Source organism: Aspergillus foveolatus, assembly GCF_047715535.1.
Source record: "Aspergillus foveolatus strain CBS 279.81 unplaced genomic scaffold BDW70scaffold_24, whole genome shotgun sequence".
NCBI lineage: Eukaryota > Fungi > Ascomycota > Eurotiomycetes > Eurotiales > Aspergillaceae > Aspergillus > Aspergillus foveolatus.
This window is the reverse complement of record NW_027396088.1, coordinates 397,872-417,196: the sequence shown is the minus strand read 5'-3', so window position 1 is coordinate 417,196 and position 19,325 is coordinate 397,872. Positions and strand designations below refer to the sequence as shown.

Genomic DNA, 19,325 nt, shown 5'->3' with positions numbered 1-19,325 from the left:
TGTCAGATAAGGCCAAAAGAGTCCTTCTTAGGAGTCGGGCTCAACAGGTCCTAAGGATATTCTGAGATCAGACAAGGAAGGTAAAGTGAAATGCAATGAACTTGATAACGTTGACAATGTTGGCTATCTTGGTTGTTCCGAAAATAAGACACGGAGTACAAAACTAGTTACATGGTAATGAGCGTCCTTAAATACCCGTGCCTTCATACCATATCAAACCCATGGATATGTCCCTGGTCAAATCCTGTCAAAGCATCCAGTTGGCTCCGTCAAATCGTCTGCTTTGCTATATCATATCACTGGATATGACCCTAGTGGCTTAGTCATCCTTCGGTCCGATATGCTTCCGTCTTTTTCACACCCTAGTTGCGGCGCAGCTGGTCGATTGGCTGACGTCGTTTGGTCTTTCTGACAGTCCCCTCCAATTTGAATGGGGAAATCAACTATGCGCAACGAGACTTTTTCATTGTAACCCAAATCATGGCCTTTCATATTATTAATAGATGGCCATTAAGAATGTTCAGAGCGGTATTGGTGAGTGCTTGCATCTCAATCAGCCATCTCTTCTTTCTCTCCTCGCTCTCCATTCAGAGCTCAATAGAGTTGAGTAGGAATATTTAAGAGCCATATTTGCTAATGCTGGAGTAGGATGGACTTGAATTCACTTGGTGTTCTGTAGACGCTAAAGGAATAAAGTGATTTTCAGTACGTCGTACTGGGAAAATAGGAAATATGGGCAAAGTATTGAACGGGCCAGGTATTGCAGTTGGGGGGTAATAAAAGGAGAGGGGACTTACAGTTCTACGCAAAAGTCTCCGTACGATCGCCCCCAACATCAAAAATATATAAATAATTAGTTTACTTAGAATGGCCACCACACAACCAATCTGAAAATAAAAAATATATAAAAAGTCCAGCAAATATAATAAGGCCTAGAGATTTTAAAAGTCACAGAAATTTATCACTAGTACTTTGTATACCACCCTCCTGCTTTAATTGCTGCCTCCACACGCTGAGGCATCGTCTCCACCAACTTGTCAGAGTAATCCTGTGATATTGCCTCCCACGCTTGCTCAATAAGCTCTGCAAAGTGATCTTTGATTGCTTCAGTGCTTCCAGTATAGGTTTCAATTGCTGGATTAAGCTTGTAGATTGTTTCCTTTAACCTAGCCCAGGCATGCTCGATCGGGTTCAAATCAGGTGAGTATGGAGGCCAATCAAGCACAGGAATTGCTTGATTTTCAAGCCATTTCTTGATCAATCGAGCTGTGCGAATCGGGGCATTATTATGCATGAATTCCAATCCTGGTTCCCAAATTGTAGGCAGATTTTCTTTCAGGATCTCGAGATATGAGGCTGCAGAGTAACCATTCCGTGATGAATCCAAGTTCCATTTTAAAAGACTTATACCTCCACGACCACCACCCCAAATTGCACTCCAGATCATTATACTGATTCCTTTTGACTTTGAGTATGGCTGTATGTACTCTTTTTTCCATTTCTCTCCGTGGTAGTTGAGACGGAAGCACCAACGTTCCTGCTTGCCCTTGCCAATCTCAACAGAACATTCATCAGTGAAGATAATCGAGCGCCATCTTTCAACACTCCAGCTCTGCCGCTCCAAAGCCCATTCTAGGCAAAGTTTGGCATGCTTTTCTTGTAGTTTGGTCTTTTTTTGCATCTCCAATGGCCGTATCCTGATTCTTTGAGAGTTCGAAGTATAGAGGAGTTCGATACACGCGTTGGTAGATGATCTTGTATTTCACGGTAACGGATGAACGGATTGGCACGAATTAAGCGTAGAATCAAAGCCTTGGATCTGGCATTTAGGATTCTAGGTCTGCCATTTCGATATCTGGATTGCCCGTCGATTCGTTCAGGATCTTGTTCAAGGGTGTACTGAATCGTGGATTTCGGAATCTGCAGTTCTTGACTAATCTGGCCAATAGAACCACCTTTTAGCTTCATACCATGAATTGCACCTCTGGTATAGGGGCTTAATTCATTCCCGGAGGGTCTATTAGGGTCAACGACCCCTAAAGGCCTTCGTGGAGTTGACATTGAATTTTCAAAATATATAGGAATTCTACGCGTTGAGCGCGTCGCGCGAAATCGTACGGAAACTAGTGAATGGGGCTGTACGTACCTTGAGTGATAAAATACCAGTCCCTATCGGTACTAATTAAATCGCTCAACCATATATAAATACATGTTGAGACCGCCTCCCCTACTCTGATCTTTTCTAGACGTATAATCCTATAAGGTTGTTTCTTTTCAGTATAAGCTGTCCCTCTTCAGCATCTGATTATAACCAGACTGTTGGGTAGCGGATCATCCATGGTTACTACGATGTAAATATAGTAGTCCTGCGAGCTTCCCGCGGGAAACACTGGCGGCCAGTGTTGGTTTTTTGGGAGGTCAAAAGTTCATTATTATTATTATACAATATCGGAGCTGGTTCGCTTCCGTTTCTTCCCTTCTAGAGCTCAGCCGCAATGCCCTGAAAATCCTATATGGCAATGGCTGGTTACTGACTCCTGCCATGCAGCCTAAAAGGCCAACAAATAGAGAACCTCAAGACAAAGTTGGTCGATCTTCTCCGTAGCGGGCTCCACCTCGGAAACTGTCCATCCGGTCTGTTTACAGGGTCTAGCCACAATTGGATAGGGGAATCGATAGCGGTGTGATAGTAGGAGATGTCCGACTCTTTTGGTTTGCGTACGGCTGCAGAGCAAATAACTGCGGCATATGCGGCATATGCCGCATTTCATATCCGCGGGCTGTCAAGGGTCACTTTGATTCGACTTCTAGAGCTACAGTCTGCTAACGAAGCAGGTAGTTGATCTGCTAGTGGCCAGTGCTCGTGACTTCGGGGCCTAGCCGGGTAGCTTGATCTAGTTAGCCTAGTTGGCCTAATTAACGCAGTAAGCCCAGTAAGCCCAATTAGGTACTACTGCAGCCGCTCAACATCTGACCTGCCCACCTCTCACTCCTCTTTTCTTCCCTTCCTTGTACTCCCTTCAACCAAAAACCCATCCCTTCAATCCCATCATGCGTGAGATTGTGAGTTTATTCCAACAACTACAATTGTTTATCCAGCTGACCATCTCTTAGGTTCATCTCCAGACCGGCCAGTGTGTAAGTCCACCGATCTCGAGCCAACTATCCTCATGATACTGAAATTTCTCTCCTTCACAGGGTAACCAGGTTGGTTCTGCCTTCTGGTAAGTCTACCAACAATTGCCGTTCCTGCTCGTTATCTAACACTACCCAGGCAGACCATTTCCGGCGAACATGGCCTCGACGCCTCTGGCATGTAAGTAATCCAATCCAGCTGCACTCTTTAAATGGCTAATACAGATAGTTACACTGGCGACTCCGATCTCCAGCTCGAGCGGATGAACGTCTACTTCAACGAAGCCGGCGGTAACAAGTACGTCCCGCGCGCGGTGCTTATCGATCTCGAACCCGGCACGATGGATGCTCTCCGCTCCGGTCCCAACGGTGCTTTGTACCGGCCAGATAATTTCATCTACGGGCAGTCCAGTGCGGGAAATAACTGGGCCAAGGGCCACTATACTGAGGGTGCAGAATTGGTGGATCAGGTCATTGATGTCGTGCGCCGGGAAGCAGAGAACTGCGATTGTCTGCAGGGCTTCCAGGTGACGCACTCGCTCGGTGGCGGAACCGGCTCTGGAATGGGCACGCTGCTCATTTCGAAGATCAGGGAGGAGTTTCCCGATCGGATGATGGCGACTTTTTCGGTCATGCCGTCGCCCAAAGTGTCGGATACGGTGGTGGAGCCGTATAATGCGACGTTATCGGTGCATCAACTTGTCGAACATTCGGACGAGACATTCTGCTTGGATAACGATGCTTTGTATGACATTTGCATACGGACGTTGAAGCTGTCTTCGCCTTCTTACGGTGACCTCAACCATCTGGTGTCTGCTGTCATGTCGGGCATTACCGTCAGTCTGCGTTTCCCAGGGCAGCTGAACTCTGATCTGCGGAAACTGGCCGTCAATATGGTTCCCTTCCCGCGGTTGCATTTCTTCATGGTCGGGTTTGCCCCTTTGACTAGCCGGAGCTCTTCATCTTTCCGTACAGTGTCTGTGCCTGAACTCACTCAACAAATGTTCGATTCACGGAACATGATGACAGCTGCCAACTACCAGAACGGCCGCTTTTTAACCTGCTCAACTCTGTTGTAAGTTTCCGTCCCAGTCCCCCTGCCCTTTATATTGTCCTGTCTCCAGATCCAATACATGTTTTCAAGACACTAATGGCACCTCCTCCAGCCGCGGCAAAGTCGCCATGAAAGAAGTCGAAGACCAAATGCGCAACATGCAAAACAAGTACTCTTCGTACTTCGTTGAATGGATCCCCAACAACGTGCAAACAGCTCTGTGCTCTATGCCACCCAAGGGCCTGAAAATGGCAGCTACGTTCGTCGGCAATTCCACCTCTGTCCAGGAACTCTTCAACCGCGTCTCCAACCAGTTCACGGCCATGTTCCGACGCAAGGCCTTCTTGCACTGGTATACTGGCGAAGGAATGGATGAGATGGAGTTCACTGAGGCTGAGAGCAACATGAACGATCTCATGAGCGAGTACCAGCAGTACCAGGAGGCGACGGTTTCGGATGGAGAAGGAGGGGCATATGAGGCTGAAGAGGGGGAGACTTATGATCAGGAGGAGTAGTTGCCTCGCTTCTTGGTTATAATCGCAGTTGCCGTGATCAGAAAGGCGCTTAGGCTGCCGCTCATGGGCTCATACTACCTTCTTACAATCATTTAGAGATTCTGGCTTGTCCACGGCTCAAGCTCGTATCGAAGACCAGAACTCAAATCATTTTGAACCAGCCGCGCTGGCCATTGGTTATCATGACAAAAGCAAATGCAATTTCAAACACAATTCCCGTAGTTCTCCATACACAAAAGAACCTCAAGAGTAGAAGTTCAGCGTAAAGTAAGCTCGGTATCCAAGGATTGAGCCTGAGAACCTGAGCCCCGCGCTACTAGATTCTTAGGGCTGACGGAACTGCTATTAAAATGAACTAACCCTGCCTAGCGACAGGCAAGAGGTTTCTTATATAAGTTCCTCAAGGCTCCTTAAACCCTTGGGTTCCCCCGCACAAGCAATCTACAAATCTTCCTTTGCTCCTCCTCTTCCTAGCAAACACCAATATGCAAGTCCCAGCAACAAGGCCCAATACTAGTCCGTCCCGGTCATTCACCCTCTTTCCTCTCCTTCCCACCGAGCTCCGCCTCCAAATTTGGACCCTCATCCTTGTTTCCATCCTGTCTGAACGCCGCACCGTGTCCATAACCTGCCACCGCGAGGTCCACCCAATCAACCGCCGGCGATACGCAAAGTCTTTCTCTACTTCTACCAGCATTCCAGCCCTGTTACACGTAAACCGTGAAGCGCGGAGCGAGGCGTTGCGCGTTTACCGGCCGTCCTTTGCTGGGATACCAACTCTATCCCTCGAACCACAGGCTCGATCAGAAACGTCTGATCCACAGCACGAAACTCGGCTTCAGTCCGAGGTTGAAACCGAGAATGCGCCGACCGAGAATGTGCAAGTGCATGCCGCAGATCCAAGGCCAATCTACTTAGCATTCAACTATGAAACTCTTCAGCTCCGCGAAGACGTGCTCTCCTACATCCCCGAGCCAGAACTGCGCCTTATAGAGCGGATGGTCGTCGGAATTGCTGATCTGCAATACTTTGGACACTTTTATCTGGACGTTATACGGCGAATGAGCAGGTTGAGAAAATTGGAGTTAATTGTAGGAGTTACGCGCAGTGAACACTTACTCGCTGGAACCGGACAAGCGACTGATGCTGGCGAAGCTGAGAACATTGGTGACGTTTGGGAGACGATGAGGAGGTTTGAATGGGAGGTGGAGCTGCTAAAGGAGGTGTTTAGGGACGCAAGAGAAGAGCATCGGAGTTGGCGTTGTCCAGATGTGAGAATTGTTATGAGAAGGACTGGAGCTGTGATAGGGGTTATTGAGGGGGATAGAGGTGCTGAATAAAGAAAGGTGCGTGCTTTAAACCAGGTATACGTATCTGACGAGCTGCATCTTGCGCGGGATGATTGGACCTTTTATACCTTCATCTTACTCTGAGAAACGATGTATTAGTCCAAGGAGGATTTAGTCCAAGGAGGATTGGACCGGGCTACTTTCTTGCCCGCGCCGAGATAGGGAAAGCCCCAACTAGCTGGCAGGTCTCGCCTCAGCAACACCTGTAGGTTCTCTAGTCATAGTAAAGGTAATGGGCAGTTGGAGGTAGTTTTGGTAGATCATGGAGGCTGGAAGGAGTCGGTTGGAAAATAATGGAGCATCCTATTATCCTTACAGCATACAAAGATTGGTGCTTCGTTGAGAATCTCGAGATAGCATGCAATCTAGAAAATCCGCAGCTTCAATGCCTCTCTTCCGCGTTTTCTTGTATACATGGGTAGCTAGTGCGACAAATAACATGGATTTTCGTCTCTGATTACGGGAGGTAGCACTCTTCCCAACGCCAAGTTCAGTGCAGTCAGCCATATCGGCGCGCTTGGAAGGAAAGGAAAGAGCAGGATTGGGAATTATGGTACTTCGGTCCAATCTGTACAGAAATATTCATATCAGGAACGTTGTATTAAAGTATTTTTTTCGTAAGCTAGTCCATCAACAGTCCGCGTGAACGACTATCAAGCACTTTTTGATATGCCCATGATGGCGGCAGAGCAGACGGACAGATATAATCAGCGCTACTACCTGATAACTCGGATACCTAAGGTACCTGACCCATAGCTTGCCTCCAAGAATTGGAGAGCTCAAGCTTGCGACGAACGGTGGTCACGAATATGCCATCGTTTGTTCTCAGCGCCTAACTTGGGTTGGCGCCGAGTTGTGTATTCTGAGACCATGCCCTCCGAAATCTGTCCGAACGATGATATCATATACATTGTTCTTTGACTGCCTTCAGATGCGTGGGATACAATACACACATTTAGAGGTAGCTAATGATACCTCTGGATGTCTTTAATTCGAGGAGGGTCAAGCACTGGATTATGCTGCTCCAGCACTCAACAATCTCCGCTCGATCCGTCTGACTGGGGTTGTTGGTACAAATGCAGATTAGTGCACCCCTTTCATTCGTCTTCCATCGTGTTGAATCCGCGAGTAGCAGTCTTTGGTTATTTCCCAGTTCCTATCCGAATCAACCCATACAGCACCGACAATTGCCTCGAGTTCGGTTGCGAGTTCATGAATGTAGTATCTCGAATAGACCGAATTCATTTCCGGATGCACGAATTCGTCGAACCGGCGCGTCTAGCTCCTCGGCCATCTTGCGATTGCTGCCGTATCACTGCATTTGGTTGTTTCCCCGCTCTAAGCTTCATTAGCACGTTGTCAACAATATCATGGTGCCTTCGAGCCATACCGCAGTTAAGCCCGGGCGTCCGATACCAGGCGTCCAGGACCACCATTCCAGTCACTTTGTCGCAAGGCATGCCCAGATGTCTATTCTCGGGCTGTCTCACCGCTTCCTTGAGGATGCTGTGGTTTTTGAAGTTGTACCCGATATACTTCTCAACGTACTCTTCTGGGTTCTCGTGTGCGCTCATGCCTAAATGAATAGCTCGAGGGGAGAATGGATTGAACGGTGAACTTCCTTCATGTAGGGATAGGCCAATTTAAGCCCTTGAAGCAGCGCAGTGGCTCATTGAGTTTTCTCGGTCAGCCAACCGGGTTAGAGTTTCAGTTTCTAAGGCACGGTAGTAGATGATTTCTGGACCCCTTCTGAGCGACGCCGTATGGGTTAAATTCATGTCGGTTGCGTCAACGACTCAATATCTAGTTCAGAGAAGCCTTCCAGAGTTGTTATCATTATCTGGGCGTGGTCGAGTTGCCTGATCAAACGTAGATAGTCAACAATTGGGGTAACGACCAATTACACAAGGTGCTCGTGCATAATTCCTGATAACGCTGTCGCAAAGGCGTCGGGGATTGGAGCAGCAACGCCCATTTCGTGGTGCTCATGCTCGCAAGCGGGGTACTTCGTGCAACCAGTATTGCTTGTGGATGGAAGGAGCCATGTTGGTTAGCTGGTTAAAATTCCACTAATATACCTGGCACGAGAGCATTCCACTGGACTCGCACACAGCTACCTGCGCGATGTCCTCTCAACGGGTTGATTTCGATAGTATCCCTATCGTCGATCTGTCCACGTTAAACAGTCCTCATATTCAGGAACGCCAGAGACTCGCAGAGTCCGTCAGGAAGGCCTGCATTGAGGTTGGGTTCTTCTACATCAAGGTTTGAGGACCACCCACAGTGAGGAAGCGTAGCTCACACTAACAGAACCATGGAATCGCTGGGGAGCTAATCGATCGTACCTTTGAGGCCGCGCATAATTTCTTTGCTCTTAGCAGAGAACAGAAAATGGAATGTTACCTGGCAAAGTCCAAGGTCTGTTTGGAGTTTTCAAGAGATTGAAGTTTAGAGTCTGACTGCCATAGAACTTCCGCGGTTACAGCCCCTTGTACGGCGAGAAACCGTCCAACCCAGAGCTCGAGAAACCAGCTCAGGGAGCCCTGTCCGAGGCATTCGACATTGGTTACGAGCTGGCATCGGATATTCGCAAGGGCCCCGGTGACCCGCCTCCCCAAGATGAGTATGGGTTATACGGGGAAAACCAATGGCCGGATGAGCGTCTCCTCCCGGGCTTTCGCAAGGTTTACCTTAAATACTTCTCCCAAGCTCTTGAGCTTTCTCGAAAGCTGATCAGGATAATTGCCCTTGGCCTTGGCCAGGAAGAGAATTTCTTCGATTCGGCAGTGGAGTATCCAGGAGTGCTCTCGAGAATGCTGCATTACCCGCCTCAGCCAGTGGAAGGGCGAGAAATTCCAGGGCAGGCGGCTCATACGGTAAGGTCTTGCCCCGAGTACCTTGAGAATCCACTGATGTGCGAAGGACTGGGAGTGCTTCACTATCCTGGCGCAAGACCATGTCCCAGCTCTGCAAGTTCGCAATAATCAGGGTCACTGGGTGGCAGCACCACCAATCCCAGGATCTTTGGTTGTGAACATAGGGGACTGCCTCGCTACCTGGTCGAATAATCGATTTAAGTCAACGATTCATCGCGTGGTAAACTTGACTGGAGAGGAACGGTACTCGATTCCGTTCTTCTTCGGTGTTGACTATACCACCACGATTTCAGTCTTGGGGGACATGGGTTCAGGCGAGAACCTCCCTTTCAGAAAGCCATTCACGGCGGGCGAAGTAAGCCCTTTCAAGTTACGCTGATAAGAATCTTTGAGCTGATAGCAGGCAGTACGTGCTCCAGAAGCTTTCAAATGCGTATATAGGATATGACAGCGAACATGCGGGCAAGAATGATATCTGACAAGCGGTATTGCACTATTATATATCTTCGCTCTACCATCGCTTTCCGGCCAATGAACAATTAGAAGTCACCCATGTCAATTGCAATTGTTCGTAATTGACAAAGAGAGTAGCGAAACTGTATGCTTCAAAATTCTAAGATCGGTCTGCGGAAGTCCCAATCGTAAACATGAACTTCTAGTGCATCACCTGACACTCGCTCCAGCCTATGAGGTCATCCCCGTTTCGACTCCAAACAGCTAGCTGGAAATAACGGAGTTAATGTCGCCGTACAACCTTTAAACACACCCCGCATTATTAATGCTGAACTTACCGTCATCCAAGCCTCACAAGAGCTGTCCATGAGCTTCACACGCGCCACAAGGCCATTCCACAAGGTCCTCATCCGCTCCGTGAAACCGATATTACCGCTATCGCAATCCAGAGCCATGCATGTCCAATCGCTGCCAATGTGTTTGTCTGCCCACTACAGTTGCAATGTCATCATGTATCAATAACCACAGACTAATAGCTTATATGTAGGGACTGGGAAAGGCAACAACTATGCCTACCTGGTGACAGACGAGCCGACGAAGCAGTCGGTCATCATTGACCCTGCTAACCCGCCTGAGTAGAAGGCTTTCTCTACAATTGGGATGAGATAACAGCTGCTGATTGATCGGTGCGACAGGGTCGTCCCAGAACTCGAGGCTCAAACAAAAGCGGGAAAGATTAATCTCACGGCTATTGTAAACACGCACCAGTGCGTACTCACTCTCGATTAAATTTGGCATTTGATTATACTTACATTCCAACAGCCACTGGGATCACGCAGGTGGTAACAATGAGGTCTTGAAGACCTTCAAGGTGCCCGTTATTGGCGGAAAAGACTGCCAGTCCGTCACGAAGACTCCAGCTCATGGCGAGGTTTTTAAGATCGGAGACCGGATCTCCGTGACGGCGTTGCATACGCCTTGCCATACGCAGGATAGCATCTGCTATTTCATGCAGGATGGCGAGCAGAAAGTTGTTTTCACAGGGGATACCCTTTTCATTGGCGGTATGGTTTCCTTGTCTTTTGTTCTCCTTGACTCAGCAGACTAAGTGGATTAATGCTGAATTCTCTGTTACTGCAGGATGCGGGCGGTTCTTCGAGGGCACGGCGCCGGAGATGCACAAGGCGCTGAACGAGACTCTGGCCTCGCTTCCAGATGATACGAAGGTCTATGTAAGAGTTCACTCTCTCGTATAAGACGCGCACTGATCACGTATATCCAGCCTGGACACGAGTACACAAAAGGCAACGTGAAGTTTTGCCTCGCTGTGTCACAGTCCGAGCCCATCAAGAAGCTGCAAGCATTTGCGGAGGCAAACCAACAGACGCAGGGCAAGTTCACGATTGGCGACGAGAAGCTTCATAATGTCTTTATGCGAGTCACGGCAAGTCATCCCACCACAACCAGTAGATCTAAAGCTTATGGCAGCAGGACCCCGAGGTACAGAAGAAGACAGGCAAGAGCAATCCCGTCGAGGTCATGGCTGCTCTGCGCGAGATGAAGAATGCCATGTAAAGCTCATATCCTACTGCTACTAGTTTTAAGTGTACTTGAGCATAAAATGAAGAATGAATTTCATTGTACAAAGCAAACTACGTTGTATGGTTTATTTGTCTCCCGTCTTACCACCCAGCCTCCCATTCCCATAGTTAAATGGGGTCCAAGCCGGGCTATCGTTCAGGGACTCTGGCTCGAGGCCAGATTTGAGCATGTTCATCTTGCTTCTCTGTCCACACTCACGCGCTCTGGTGTTGAATTTCGGCAGCGGTGAGCTCTAGCATTTTTAGAAGCGATGTTATAAAACAAACAAGACTAAAGAGAAAAAAAAAAATTAAACAGAAACAAAGACAAGCAACGGCGCTCTACAAAGGAGGTCGAGTGCAATCGCTTGAGTGACGCTATTCAGGGCAACATTAAGCACCTGTTGTCAGGTTATGTCAAGTCAGATGCTTCACATGTACATATCAAATAATCGATGAGTATATGAAATGTGAACTGCGATGTCGTGGGTCGCTCGACTCAATTCAACCGAAATCCTTGGTGGACAGATGAAGGAAAGAAGAAAAATATCCATTCCGAAGAAAATTTAAAGCTATGCCAAGTCACATGATAGCTACCTCCGGGCCGGCTCCGCTCCAGAGGTCTGCATACAGCACTAAATCTACATCGGGCTCACTCCGACCTCATAAACAAGCTCTCACACTCTCCAGCAAAGGGATGAAATCACGACCTGAAGCATTACAATAACAGCCTGATAACAAGCAATATGCCGTCAAAAGCAGAATCTCTCTTCCGCTCCCTCCTCCGACACTCAACACCCCGACACGTCCTTCGAAGCCTCTACTACGGAACAGGCGCATTCTGCGCCGCCGCCCTCTTCTGGGAGAATGTATTGATGTTCCAACTAGCGGAGGGGCCGTCCATGTATCCGACTTTCAGCCCGCGGGGGGACTACCTTCTTGTTTCGAGACTGCACAAACACGGGCGCGGGATTGAGGTTGGCGATGTGGTGCGTTTTTATCACCCAAGCTTCTTGGGCGTGCATGGCGCAAAGAGGGTTATCGGTTTACCGGGAGATTTTGTTTGTCGGGATCACCCGCTCAGTACTGATGTTGGGGGGAGTGGAGAGATGATTAGGGTATGTTCTTTCTCATATGTTCCTATGTTCCTATGTCGAGGGTGCATATGCTGACTGTGGGGGTAGGTGCCGGAAGGGCATGTTTACGTGTGCGGAGATAACCTGCCATGGTCGAGGGATTCGAGGACTTTTGGCCCGCTGCCGATGGGGTTGATTAATGGGAAGGTTATTGCAAGGATTTGGCCGTTGTCCAAGATACAGTGGGTGACGAATACCTTGAAGCCTGTTGAGGAGGCTGCGGGATGAGTACTGTGGTGGTTTGTATAAATATGCATTATGGGAGTTTGGAGTTGGAATTGGCTTAGCTTGGAGGTACTATATTCATACATACGGTTGTACAATACATCTAGAACGAATGCGAGATAAAGAGACGAATTACCGGAAGGTGGAAGGGTTTCTCCTCTTATAAGGCAGGGCCTCGCTTCTCTTGCGCCGGAGTTCCATATCTGCAAGAGGGAAGCCAATCTCCTTCATGACATCGCGGGTGTCGTCGTCCCAAATGGTTCGGAACAGGTGCGCTCCAATGGGCTTGAGGTGGTACCGTGCTTGTAAAGTGCGGAGAAGCTTGTTGTGGCGGTCAGTCTCCTTGGCTTTAAGGGCCGCAAAGTCCAAAGGCGTGTTGTCTTTCTGCTCCATGACGAAGAGCGACAACCGGTGGTACGGGCTGCCCTTCTGAGCAACAGGGGGAAGCCAAGGTAGAACAACCTGAGACTCCGTTGACAGCTGAGAGAGGTCAACCTTGGTGTTCAGAGCAGAGATTGGGATGTTGACGGCAAGGTAGTGCATCATATAGTCGAAGCTGTCCTTTTCGACGTTGGGAACATCCGAATCCACGACGGCAATTGTCACCAGCCTGTTTTCACCGTCGAATACCTGGATGTCGAGTTTGGGAGGGACACTGCTAACCTGAGAGTTTACGAACTCTCCAGGTGGCACAGCTTTTCGGCCGAAGTACAGTTTAGTGTCGACTATCGGGTCGCAATGGGGAAGGACATCAGGAATGACCTTCATCTGCGTGATTCGCTGAACGAGAATCTTGCGGCGATACTCTCGCCATTTCTGATCGGCGAGGTAGCGGTAGATAGGCTTGCTCATGTCACCTACACAGTCACTATGTTGGTTACTAGGACAGAGGCTGCAGCAACTTACCCTGTCCATCCTCAAACTTCTTCTTCACGAGGGGGTCATTGATGTCCGCGAGAACCTTGAGTCTATCAAGATGTACCTCCAACGCGCGCAGTCGAGAATAGGTGGAGTGTTTTGTTCGCTCTTCTTCCGGCAGCGCCTGAATCTTAGCAATCTTCTCACTGGTCGTTGCAATTTCCTTCAGCTTCTCCTCCCGGTCCGCAATCAGAACCTTCCGTGCCTCCTGGAAACATTGATATGGTAGCTGTTCGAAAGGCAAACTGTCCGTTGTTTGCAACGCAGCACGACGTCGACGAGACCCGATCGGCAGGATACCCTGACGCATCAATCTTCGCTCCAAACGGGGACTTGACACAAGAGCTGGGTCGGGCGCTTTGTAGAAGGGCTGGCTCTTTGTTTCGGTCTGGGCTTCCTCCTGGACAGCAGCTGTGGTTTGAAAAGCGCGCGTCTGCAGCTGGACGCTGGAAATGCCTCTAATTGAGGATTTCGAGAGGCATTGGATAATGGGCCTGGAGGCCCGCTCACAATGGGCCATTGTTCCTGAAGAGTGGGCGTTCGGAAGTTGGTGTGGAGGAGACGGTCGACCTGCTCCGGATGATGAGGAACTCTGGCCGGGCACTTTTTTTTCCAGTGCCAAGCCTCCCGTTAGTGTCAACCACCGCCTCGAATTTGGCTGTTTCAATCGACGGCCAGCTTGATTCACTTTCCGGAGCAAACTCACACGGTCTAATCTACTTGCTCCAAGTCATCGCAATGGCGGGGAGCAGCGCTTTTGGCACTTTCAGATGGCTGTCTCGCAGCTCAAGGGGTCTTCTTTCTGGAACTGAAGCCACCACGGTTGGTTCACCCATCTAACACCTCAAGGAATGCGAATTGACACCCCGTAGCAGCGATCCCTCTCGCGATCTTTGGCTACAGTTACAGAGGCTCCAGCAGTCAACGTACCTCCTTCGAGAGAAGAACTTCTCGCGAAGTGGGCTCCTAAACCGGTCCTGGCGACCACCTACTCATTCCCTACAATGGAACCCGTCCAGTTCGTGGAATACCCCCGGAACCACCTCATGATGCCTCTCCGAAAAGATATTCTTCACCGCGCGGTCGTTTACGAGGGTGACATGACCCGACAAGGTACAGCAAGCACCAAGTGGAGGGGTGATGTACATGGAAGCAACCGGAAACTGTACGCGCAAAAGGGTACTGGCCGGGCGCGTGTGGGTGACAAGAAATCGCCAATTCGACGAGGTGGTGGTGTTGCTTTCGGTCCCCATCCGCGAGACTTCTCCACCGAGCTCCCCAGGAAGATCTACGACCAGGCCTGGCGTATTGCACTCAGCTACCGATACAGGCGAGGGCAACTCATCATTATTGACGAGGAGATCGGCATTCCGGAAGATGCTACGCCATATCTTATCAAGGAGATCTTTACGTTTAACCGCTGGGGGAGGGAGTTTGGGCGATCGACTCTAATTACAGACAGAGTGCACGAGGAGCTGTTCGAAAAGGTGCGCTCAGTAGGTGAGGACGCAAAAATCCTCGACCGTGGAGATGTTGACGTGAAGGATTTGCTGGAGACCGGCCGATTGATCGTGGAGAAGAGGGCACTGGATCGCATTCTGAAGGAGCACTCGCGGGATTTGGACAACAAACCCGCGAAGGCTACATATTGATTGTATTACGTTAAGCCATCGGGCTACTGATATTACCAGTCACTTGATTGGATGTACAAATAGTATTTTTCCTTATTGCATGAATGAGTTGTATTCCTGTTTCAAAGCACATGCTTTGGCGATCCTGTACCAGAGTTATTCCCATTTCAGTAGTCACAAGCTCTAATCAACTAAGTAGACATCACAGAAATTAGCAAAATATAAAGAATATGGAAGTCTCCAATACCAATATTCCGGCATTTCAGTTCGTGTTTCCTCGGCCATCTCTGCCGGCGGCGGAGAGACTTAGGCGAAAAACTTCCGAGGTCGAAAATCCTCCAACTTGCGGAGTTCGAACCGATCATCTTTTCGTCACTAAACCAACCCCGACTTACGCCGTATATCTTCTCCCTCGGGTCCTGCTCGGTTCATACTTCTTTCTCTTTCCTCCCTCCCTCCCACTTGTGGGTCTGCTTCATGTTACTCCGACACAGCTTACCCCGGTCAACGCCGTCGAGCTGGTTCTCGCGGATATCCCCAGCCAGCACCATGCCTCTTCGCGCAAAAGTGACCAACCCAGGTTTCGCGGCGACTTCTAATGTATGTATATCTCATCCAAATTCCTGTTATGGGCTGACAACAGGCAGATGTCGACCGCGTCCAACCCAGATATCCCCAAAGCTCAACCCGGAGACGAGCCCGACGATGTCCTCTTCAATTCCCTATTCGGAGTGCGACTGGTGGAGCTCAACAGGCCAAAGAAGCTTAACTCGTTGAACGGCTCGATGGTCAGGAAGATTCTTCCTCGGCTCAAGGTTAGACTACGGAATTACAACATTTGGTGGAAGCTTCGTTGCTAAGCTCGTTAGGAATGGGAAAAATCTCAACTCGCCAACATCATCATGGTCGCTGGGGCCGGCACGAAGGCTCTCTGTGCCGGCGGTGACGTGGCTGCTCTTGCACTACAGAACGAAAAGGGCCCTGAGGGACAACAGGCATCGACAGACTTCTTCGGACTCGAATACAAGCTCGACCATGTCATCGCAACTTACTCAAAACCCTTCATCTCCGTCATGGACGGCATTACCATGGGCGGAGGCGTTGGGCTAAGTGTTCACGCGCCATTCCGCATCGCGACCGAACGCACCGTCTTCGCCATGCCCGAAACGACCATCGGCTTCTTCCCCGACGTCGGCGGCTCTTTTTTCCTCCCCCGTCTCGACGGGGAGATTGGCACCTATCTGGCACTGACATCGGCGCGCCTGACCGGTGTTCAGGCGCTGTATGCTGGCATTGCTACACACTACTTTGACTCTAGCGTTTTGGGCAATCTGACACAGCGTCTGTCGGAATTGGTTTTCCGCGACCATGCTACTCTCCAGGAGCGGTTAGACCTGATCAACCGCACAATGGCCGAGTTCACAACAGGTCTTCCTGAGGAACCTCAACTGGCTGGCCAGCTGCGCAGCGCAATTGACCGATGCTTCCGCCACGACACGGTGGAGCAGATCATGAAGGCCTTAGAGCGGGAGAAGAAGTGCAAAAAGTGGGCACAAGAAACGTTAGAGACCATGTCTCAGCGGTCGCCGACCTCCCTCAAAGTGGCTCTGCGCCAGATGCGTGTGGGCCAGGCATGGGGCATCCGCGAGACGTTCCAGCGTGAGTACGAGATTGCTGCACGGTTCATGCAGCACCCCGACTTCGTCGAGGGCGTCAAGGCACGTCTCATGTCGAAGCCGCCCCGCCAGGCGTCGTGGCAGCCTGCAACTCTTGCCGAGGTCTCTGAGAAGGACGTGGATGAGTTTTTCAAGATCCCGCAAGGCAAGGAGCGTATTCAACTTTTGAGCCAGGAGAACTGGCGCTCTTACCCACACTCCTATGGTCTCCCTTCTGAAAAGGCCATCGAGAAATTCATTCGGGAAGCCGACCCGAAGTCAAGAGCTTCGAAGGGCGAGGTTATCGAGCATTTCGTGAGGGAGTTTGAACACAAGGAGGGCGTCAAGGAGAAGGTTGCTGAAGTGCTGGCTAGAAAGACCACTAAATCCGCCGAGGGCCTCATTTGGCAAGGTGAGGGTGCTGAGACGGATGCTCAGTAGACGGCGTCACCTGTTTAAACTGCTTAATATGTATTTATATCATTTAGGGTATGACAATGGTCTTCATTCAATAGGTTCTTTATTCAATAGTAAACAGCAATACGTGCTCTGTATTTAAGGGAAAATGATCCGCTCCCCGCTTTACCGAATGGGCTGACTCCAAGCTCCTCCTCCGTAGCTTTACACTTCTTAATAAAACTGAGCACAGCAACTTGAACATAAGCCTCCCCAATTCTGCCGATTGATGCTCCTCCAGTATGGAATCCGAGCCACTGGTTCCCCACGAGGCACCATCCTCTTCGCCCGCCAGCAACCGCGTCTTGCTCCGCCTCTACACTTCCCACTTTCTGTCGACATGGAACTCGCGCATGTTTGAGTTTGGCGCTGTCGTGTTCCTGGCATCCATATTTCCAGGAACTCTGCTCTACGCCTCGGTGTATGCTCTAGTGCGCTCGCTATTTGCAGTGCTATTCTCGTCATGGCTTGGGTCACTTGTCGATCGAACGGATCGATTATCTGCCATTAGACATTCCATCAGTGCGTGTTTCGACTTTTGAATTTGCTAGATTGCTTCAAATTCTGATTCCAGCAGTATGGCAACGTATTCCTGTCGCGGTTTCTTGCGTTTGTCTGGGACTGCTCCTGAGATCGCCGCCTGTTCATCTGTCATGGCTGCTGTTCATCGCGCTGATTCTGCTTGCGGGCGTCGAGAAACTAGCTGCGACTGTCAATACTGTCTCAGTAGAGAGGGACTGGGTATGCTCTGTATGGTTTTCCATATTCAATTGCTTGGCTAACGTTCACCAGGCTGTTGTGATTTCTGACGCATTGCTTGTTTCCAGGAAAGGTAGTGCAAGTTGGTCCTAAGTCCTACCTGACATGCACGTAAGCTGATGTTTACAGATTTGAATGCGTCCATGAGACGGATCGATCTTTTTTGTAAGCTCGTCGCTCCCGTGGTGGTTTCACTGATGGATGGCTTGTTCTCCACCAAGGTGGCGATCTGGGCTTTTCTCGGAGTGAACGTTACGGTCGTTCTCGTCGAGTACTTTGCCATTGCAGGGGTAAGCCTCCATTCGTGATCGGAGTAGACGATGGTTCTTAGATTGATAGGTATACTACTCCGTTCCTCAGTTAAATCGAAGCCATGAAAGACAGGCCGCGGATGACGAAGAGGATGAACAACAGCCGCTTGAGGAACATCTTGCCCAGAATACATTCGCCCAGCACATCCGGAGGACCGTCGCCCCATGGCGGGAATATGTGTGCCAGTCAGTCTTCTTAGCTTCCTTCGCCTTGAGCCTCCTCTACCTTACTGTTCTGTCTTTTGGTCCTACTATGGTGACATTCCTGCTGCACTCCGGCTTTAGCTCGCTAGATGTCAGCGCCATGAGGATTGGAGCCGTCTTAACGGAGATATCAGGGACATGGATGGCCCCTTTCCTCATGGATCGCATCGGACCTATACGTTCAGGGCTGTGGTTCCTCAACTGGCAGTTCGGCACATTGGCCGCCGCAGTGGCTGCTTTTGCCTTTGCAAGCGACAAGCCTCGCCAAGTCGCGGGATGTCTCATTACAGGTGTAACGCTGAGTCGCTTGGGACTATGGGGATTCGATCTATCTGTGCAATTTCTCGTGCAGGAGGTACATCAATCATCCTTCTCTTTCTACTCTGCCTGGAAAATGCTAATGGATATCTATAGAACATTGATTCGGGTAGCCGAGCTCGGTTCTCGGCAACAGAGATGGCGCTGCAAAGTGTTTTTGAAATGATATCATTCGCGACAACAATTGTCTTTGCGGATCCTGATCAATTTAAGTATCCAGTTTATATCAGCTATGGGGCTATTGCTCTTGCTGCGGTGTGTTTTGCGGCCTATGTGCGTCGCGAGAGAGGCCATCTTATTCACACATCTAAATGTATGGGAGATAGCAGGCTGTAATTTATAACTAGATAAACTATATAGACAGCACGAATTCAAAATACTCTATGGATGTTTTGGGTGTTTGTATAGATTTGCGTAATCAATGCGGGGACGGATTTCTTCCCCGCAACACCAACATTCCCCCACCACGTGGTGCCACTTCTCCTTTCATAAACAGAGTTATCGGCCGAAATGGAGGTATGTTACTCCCGTCAAGTCTTTAAACATCTCTACTAATAACATGCTAGGCACCACCCAAAGCCCGCGGTCCCGGCCGTTCAGGGCCTCGCCGCCGCACAGGCTGCCTCACCTGTCGAGCCCGCAAAGTCCGCTGCGACGAGACGAAACCAACCTGCGCCAATTGCACCCGTCTGCGGTTGCAATGTGCCTACAAGAGTGTTATCATACCGGGGATGCGCATACCCCGGGCTC

At 49.7% G+C, this 19,325-nt stretch overlaps 11 protein-coding genes across 11 annotated transcripts; 10 read left to right on the top strand and 1 right to left on the bottom strand.

Annotated features, from left to right (window-relative positions):
• The first annotated feature begins 2,972 nt into the window (after positions 1 to 2,972).
• On the top strand, positions 2,973 to 4,928 carry BDW70DRAFT_136522 (beta tubulin-like). The gene is made up of 6 exons (XM_073736879.1): positions 2,973 to 3,063; positions 3,115 to 3,138; positions 3,199 to 3,224; positions 3,275 to 3,316; positions 3,365 to 4,210; positions 4,302 to 4,928. The coding sequence occupies exons 1-6, from the start codon at positions 3,052 to 3,054 to the stop codon at positions 4,702 to 4,704; spliced, it is 1,353 nt and encodes a 450-aa protein (XP_073596048.1). The 5' UTR covers positions 2,973 to 3,051; the 3' UTR covers positions 4,705 to 4,928.
• A 187-nt stretch (positions 4,929 to 5,115) lies between these two features.
• On the top strand, positions 5,116 to 6,439 carry BDW70DRAFT_53348 (2EXR domain-containing protein). Its single transcript, XM_073744226.1, has one exon. The coding sequence runs from the start codon at positions 5,190 to 5,192 to the stop codon at positions 6,042 to 6,044; it is 855 nt and encodes a 284-aa protein (XP_073596047.1). The 5' UTR covers positions 5,116 to 5,189; the 3' UTR covers positions 6,045 to 6,439.
• Positions 6,440 to 6,700: 261 nt separating this feature from the next.
• BDW70DRAFT_136519 (uncharacterized protein) lies at positions 6,701 to 7,767 on the top strand (the record flags this gene model as incomplete). Its single annotated transcript, XM_073736878.1, has 2 exons — positions 6,701 to 7,391; positions 7,444 to 7,767. Coding segments are annotated over exons 1-2 (452 nt in total), but the record flags the coding sequence as incomplete, so codon positions are not given.
• Positions 7,768 to 7,794: 27 nt separating this feature from the next.
• On the top strand, positions 7,795 to 9,408 carry BDW70DRAFT_168259 (isopenicillin N synthase family dioxygenase; the record flags this gene model as incomplete). The annotated part of the gene is made up of 5 exons (XM_073742410.1): positions 7,795 to 8,318; positions 8,364 to 8,471; positions 8,522 to 8,929; positions 8,976 to 9,284; positions 9,337 to 9,408. The coding sequence occupies exons 1-5, from the start codon at positions 8,178 to 8,180 to the stop codon at positions 9,406 to 9,408; spliced, it is 1,038 nt and encodes a 345-aa protein (XP_073596045.1). The 5' UTR covers positions 7,795 to 8,177.
• A 301-nt stretch (positions 9,409 to 9,709) lies between these two features.
• On the top strand, positions 9,710 to 11,003 carry BDW70DRAFT_136517 (beta-lactamase-like protein). Its single transcript, XM_073736877.1, has 7 exons — positions 9,710 to 9,860; positions 9,930 to 10,017; positions 10,078 to 10,149; positions 10,205 to 10,446; positions 10,523 to 10,614; positions 10,665 to 10,826; positions 10,874 to 11,003. Exons 1-7 carry the CDS (start codon positions 9,749 to 9,751, stop codon positions 10,955 to 10,957), a joined length of 852 nt encoding a protein of 283 aa, XP_073596044.1. The 5' UTR covers positions 9,710 to 9,748; the 3' UTR covers positions 10,958 to 11,003.
• Positions 11,004 to 11,473, top strand: BDW70DRAFT_136515 (uncharacterized protein; the record flags this gene model as incomplete). Its single annotated transcript, XM_073736876.1, has 1 exon — positions 11,004 to 11,473. One exon carries the CDS (start codon positions 11,004 to 11,006, stop codon positions 11,211 to 11,213), a length of 210 nt encoding a protein of 69 aa, XP_073596043.1. The 3' UTR covers positions 11,214 to 11,473.
• A 138-nt stretch (positions 11,474 to 11,611) lies between these two features.
• Positions 11,612 to 12,391, top strand: BDW70DRAFT_53320 (putative mitochondrial inner membrane protease subunit 1). The gene is made up of 2 exons (XM_073744224.1): positions 11,612 to 12,080; positions 12,147 to 12,391. Exons 1-2 carry the CDS (start codon positions 11,709 to 11,711, stop codon positions 12,324 to 12,326), a joined length of 552 nt encoding a protein of 183 aa, XP_073596042.1. The 5' UTR covers positions 11,612 to 11,708; the 3' UTR covers positions 12,327 to 12,391.
• BDW70DRAFT_53323 (mitochondrial 54S ribosomal protein mL38) lies at positions 12,161 to 13,767 on the bottom strand. The gene is made up of 2 exons (XM_073744225.1): positions 13,230 to 13,767; positions 12,161 to 13,180 (listed from the first exon to the last, which is right to left on the bottom strand). Exons 1-2 carry the CDS (start codon positions 13,759 to 13,761, stop codon positions 12,456 to 12,458), a joined length of 1,257 nt encoding a protein of 418 aa, XP_073596041.1. The 5' UTR covers positions 13,762 to 13,767; the 3' UTR covers positions 12,161 to 12,455.
• A 149-nt stretch (positions 13,768 to 13,916) lies between these two features.
• Positions 13,917 to 15,024, top strand: BDW70DRAFT_53317 (mitochondrial 54S ribosomal protein uL4m). Its single transcript, XM_073744223.1, has 2 exons — positions 13,917 to 14,063; positions 14,114 to 15,024. The coding sequence occupies exons 1-2, from the start codon at positions 13,980 to 13,982 to the stop codon at positions 14,891 to 14,893; spliced, it is 864 nt and encodes a 287-aa protein (XP_073596040.1). The 5' UTR covers positions 13,917 to 13,979; the 3' UTR covers positions 14,894 to 15,024.
• A 213-nt stretch (positions 15,025 to 15,237) lies between these two features.
• BDW70DRAFT_136510 (mitochondrial 37S ribosomal mS47 domain-containing protein) lies at positions 15,238 to 17,039 on the top strand. Its single transcript, XM_073736875.1, has 3 exons — positions 15,238 to 15,472; positions 15,520 to 15,687; positions 15,742 to 17,039. The coding sequence occupies exons 1-3, from the start codon at positions 15,350 to 15,352 to the stop codon at positions 16,966 to 16,968; spliced, it is 1,518 nt and encodes a 505-aa protein (XP_073596039.1). The 5' UTR covers positions 15,238 to 15,349; the 3' UTR covers positions 16,969 to 17,039.
• Positions 17,040 to 17,225: 186 nt separating this feature from the next.
• BDW70DRAFT_150376 (putative iron-regulated transporter) lies at positions 17,226 to 18,911 on the top strand (the record flags this gene model as incomplete). The annotated part of the gene is made up of 6 exons (XM_073739145.1): positions 17,226 to 17,505; positions 17,561 to 17,724; positions 17,776 to 17,815; positions 17,872 to 18,032; positions 18,103 to 18,612; positions 18,672 to 18,911. 6 exons carry the CDS (start codon positions 17,226 to 17,228, stop codon positions 18,909 to 18,911), a joined length of 1,395 nt encoding a protein of 464 aa, XP_073596038.1.
• Between the last annotated feature and the right edge of the window lie 414 nt (positions 18,912 to 19,325).

Excerpts from the sequence above, each read along its gene's own strand:
- BDW70DRAFT_136517 (XM_073736877.1), top strand. The coding sequence starts at position 9,749 with ATGAGCTTCACACGCGCCACAAGGCCATTCCACAAGGTCCTCATCCGC. Across the intron at positions 10,150-10,204 it reads GCTATTGTAAACACGCACCA|CCACTGGGATCACGCAGGTG; the intron begins GTGCGTACTCAC and ends ACATTCCAACAG. Across the intron at positions 10,615-10,664 it reads CAGATGATACGAAGGTCTAT|CCTGGACACGAGTACACAAA; the intron begins GTAAGAGTTCAC and ends ACGTATATCCAG.
- BDW70DRAFT_53323 (XM_073744225.1), bottom strand. The coding sequence starts at position 13,761 with ATGGCCCATTGTGAGCGGGCCTCCAGGCCCATTATCCAATGCCTCTCG. Across the intron at positions 13,181-13,229 it reads GAAGTTTGAGGATGGACAGG|GTGACATGAGCAAGCCTATC; the intron begins GTAAGTTGCTGC and ends GTGACTGTGTAG.
- BDW70DRAFT_53317 (XM_073744223.1), top strand. The coding sequence starts at position 13,980 with ATGGCGGGGAGCAGCGCTTTTGGCACTTTCAGATGGCTGTCTCGCAGC. Across the intron at positions 14,064-14,113 it reads CTGGAACTGAAGCCACCACG|CAGCGATCCCTCTCGCGATC; the intron begins GTTGGTTCACCC and ends GACACCCCGTAG.
- BDW70DRAFT_136522 (XM_073736879.1), top strand. Across the intron at positions 3,139-3,198 it reads ATCTCCAGACCGGCCAGTGT|GGTAACCAGGTTGGTTCTGC; the intron begins GTAAGTCCACCG and ends TCTCCTTCACAG. Across the intron at positions 3,317-3,364 it reads GGCCTCGACGCCTCTGGCAT|TTACACTGGCGACTCCGATC; the intron begins GTAAGTAATCCA and ends TAATACAGATAG.
- BDW70DRAFT_136510 (XM_073736875.1), top strand. The coding sequence starts at position 15,350 with ATGTTACTCCGACACAGCTTACCCCGGTCAACGCCGTCGAGCTGGTTC. Across the intron at positions 15,473-15,519 it reads GTTTCGCGGCGACTTCTAAT|ATGTCGACCGCGTCCAACCC; the intron begins GTATGTATATCT and ends GACAACAGGCAG. Across the intron at positions 15,688-15,741 it reads AGATTCTTCCTCGGCTCAAG|GAATGGGAAAAATCTCAACT; the intron begins GTTAGACTACGG and ends TAAGCTCGTTAG.
- BDW70DRAFT_53320 (XM_073744224.1), top strand. The coding sequence starts at position 11,709 with ATGCCGTCAAAAGCAGAATCTCTCTTCCGCTCCCTCCTCCGACACTCA. Across the intron at positions 12,081-12,146 it reads GGAGTGGAGAGATGATTAGG|GTGCCGGAAGGGCATGTTTA; the intron begins GTATGTTCTTTC and ends CTGTGGGGGTAG.
- BDW70DRAFT_53348 (XM_073744226.1), top strand. The coding sequence starts at position 5,190 with ATGCAAGTCCCAGCAACAAGGCCCAATACTAGTCCGTCCCGGTCATTC.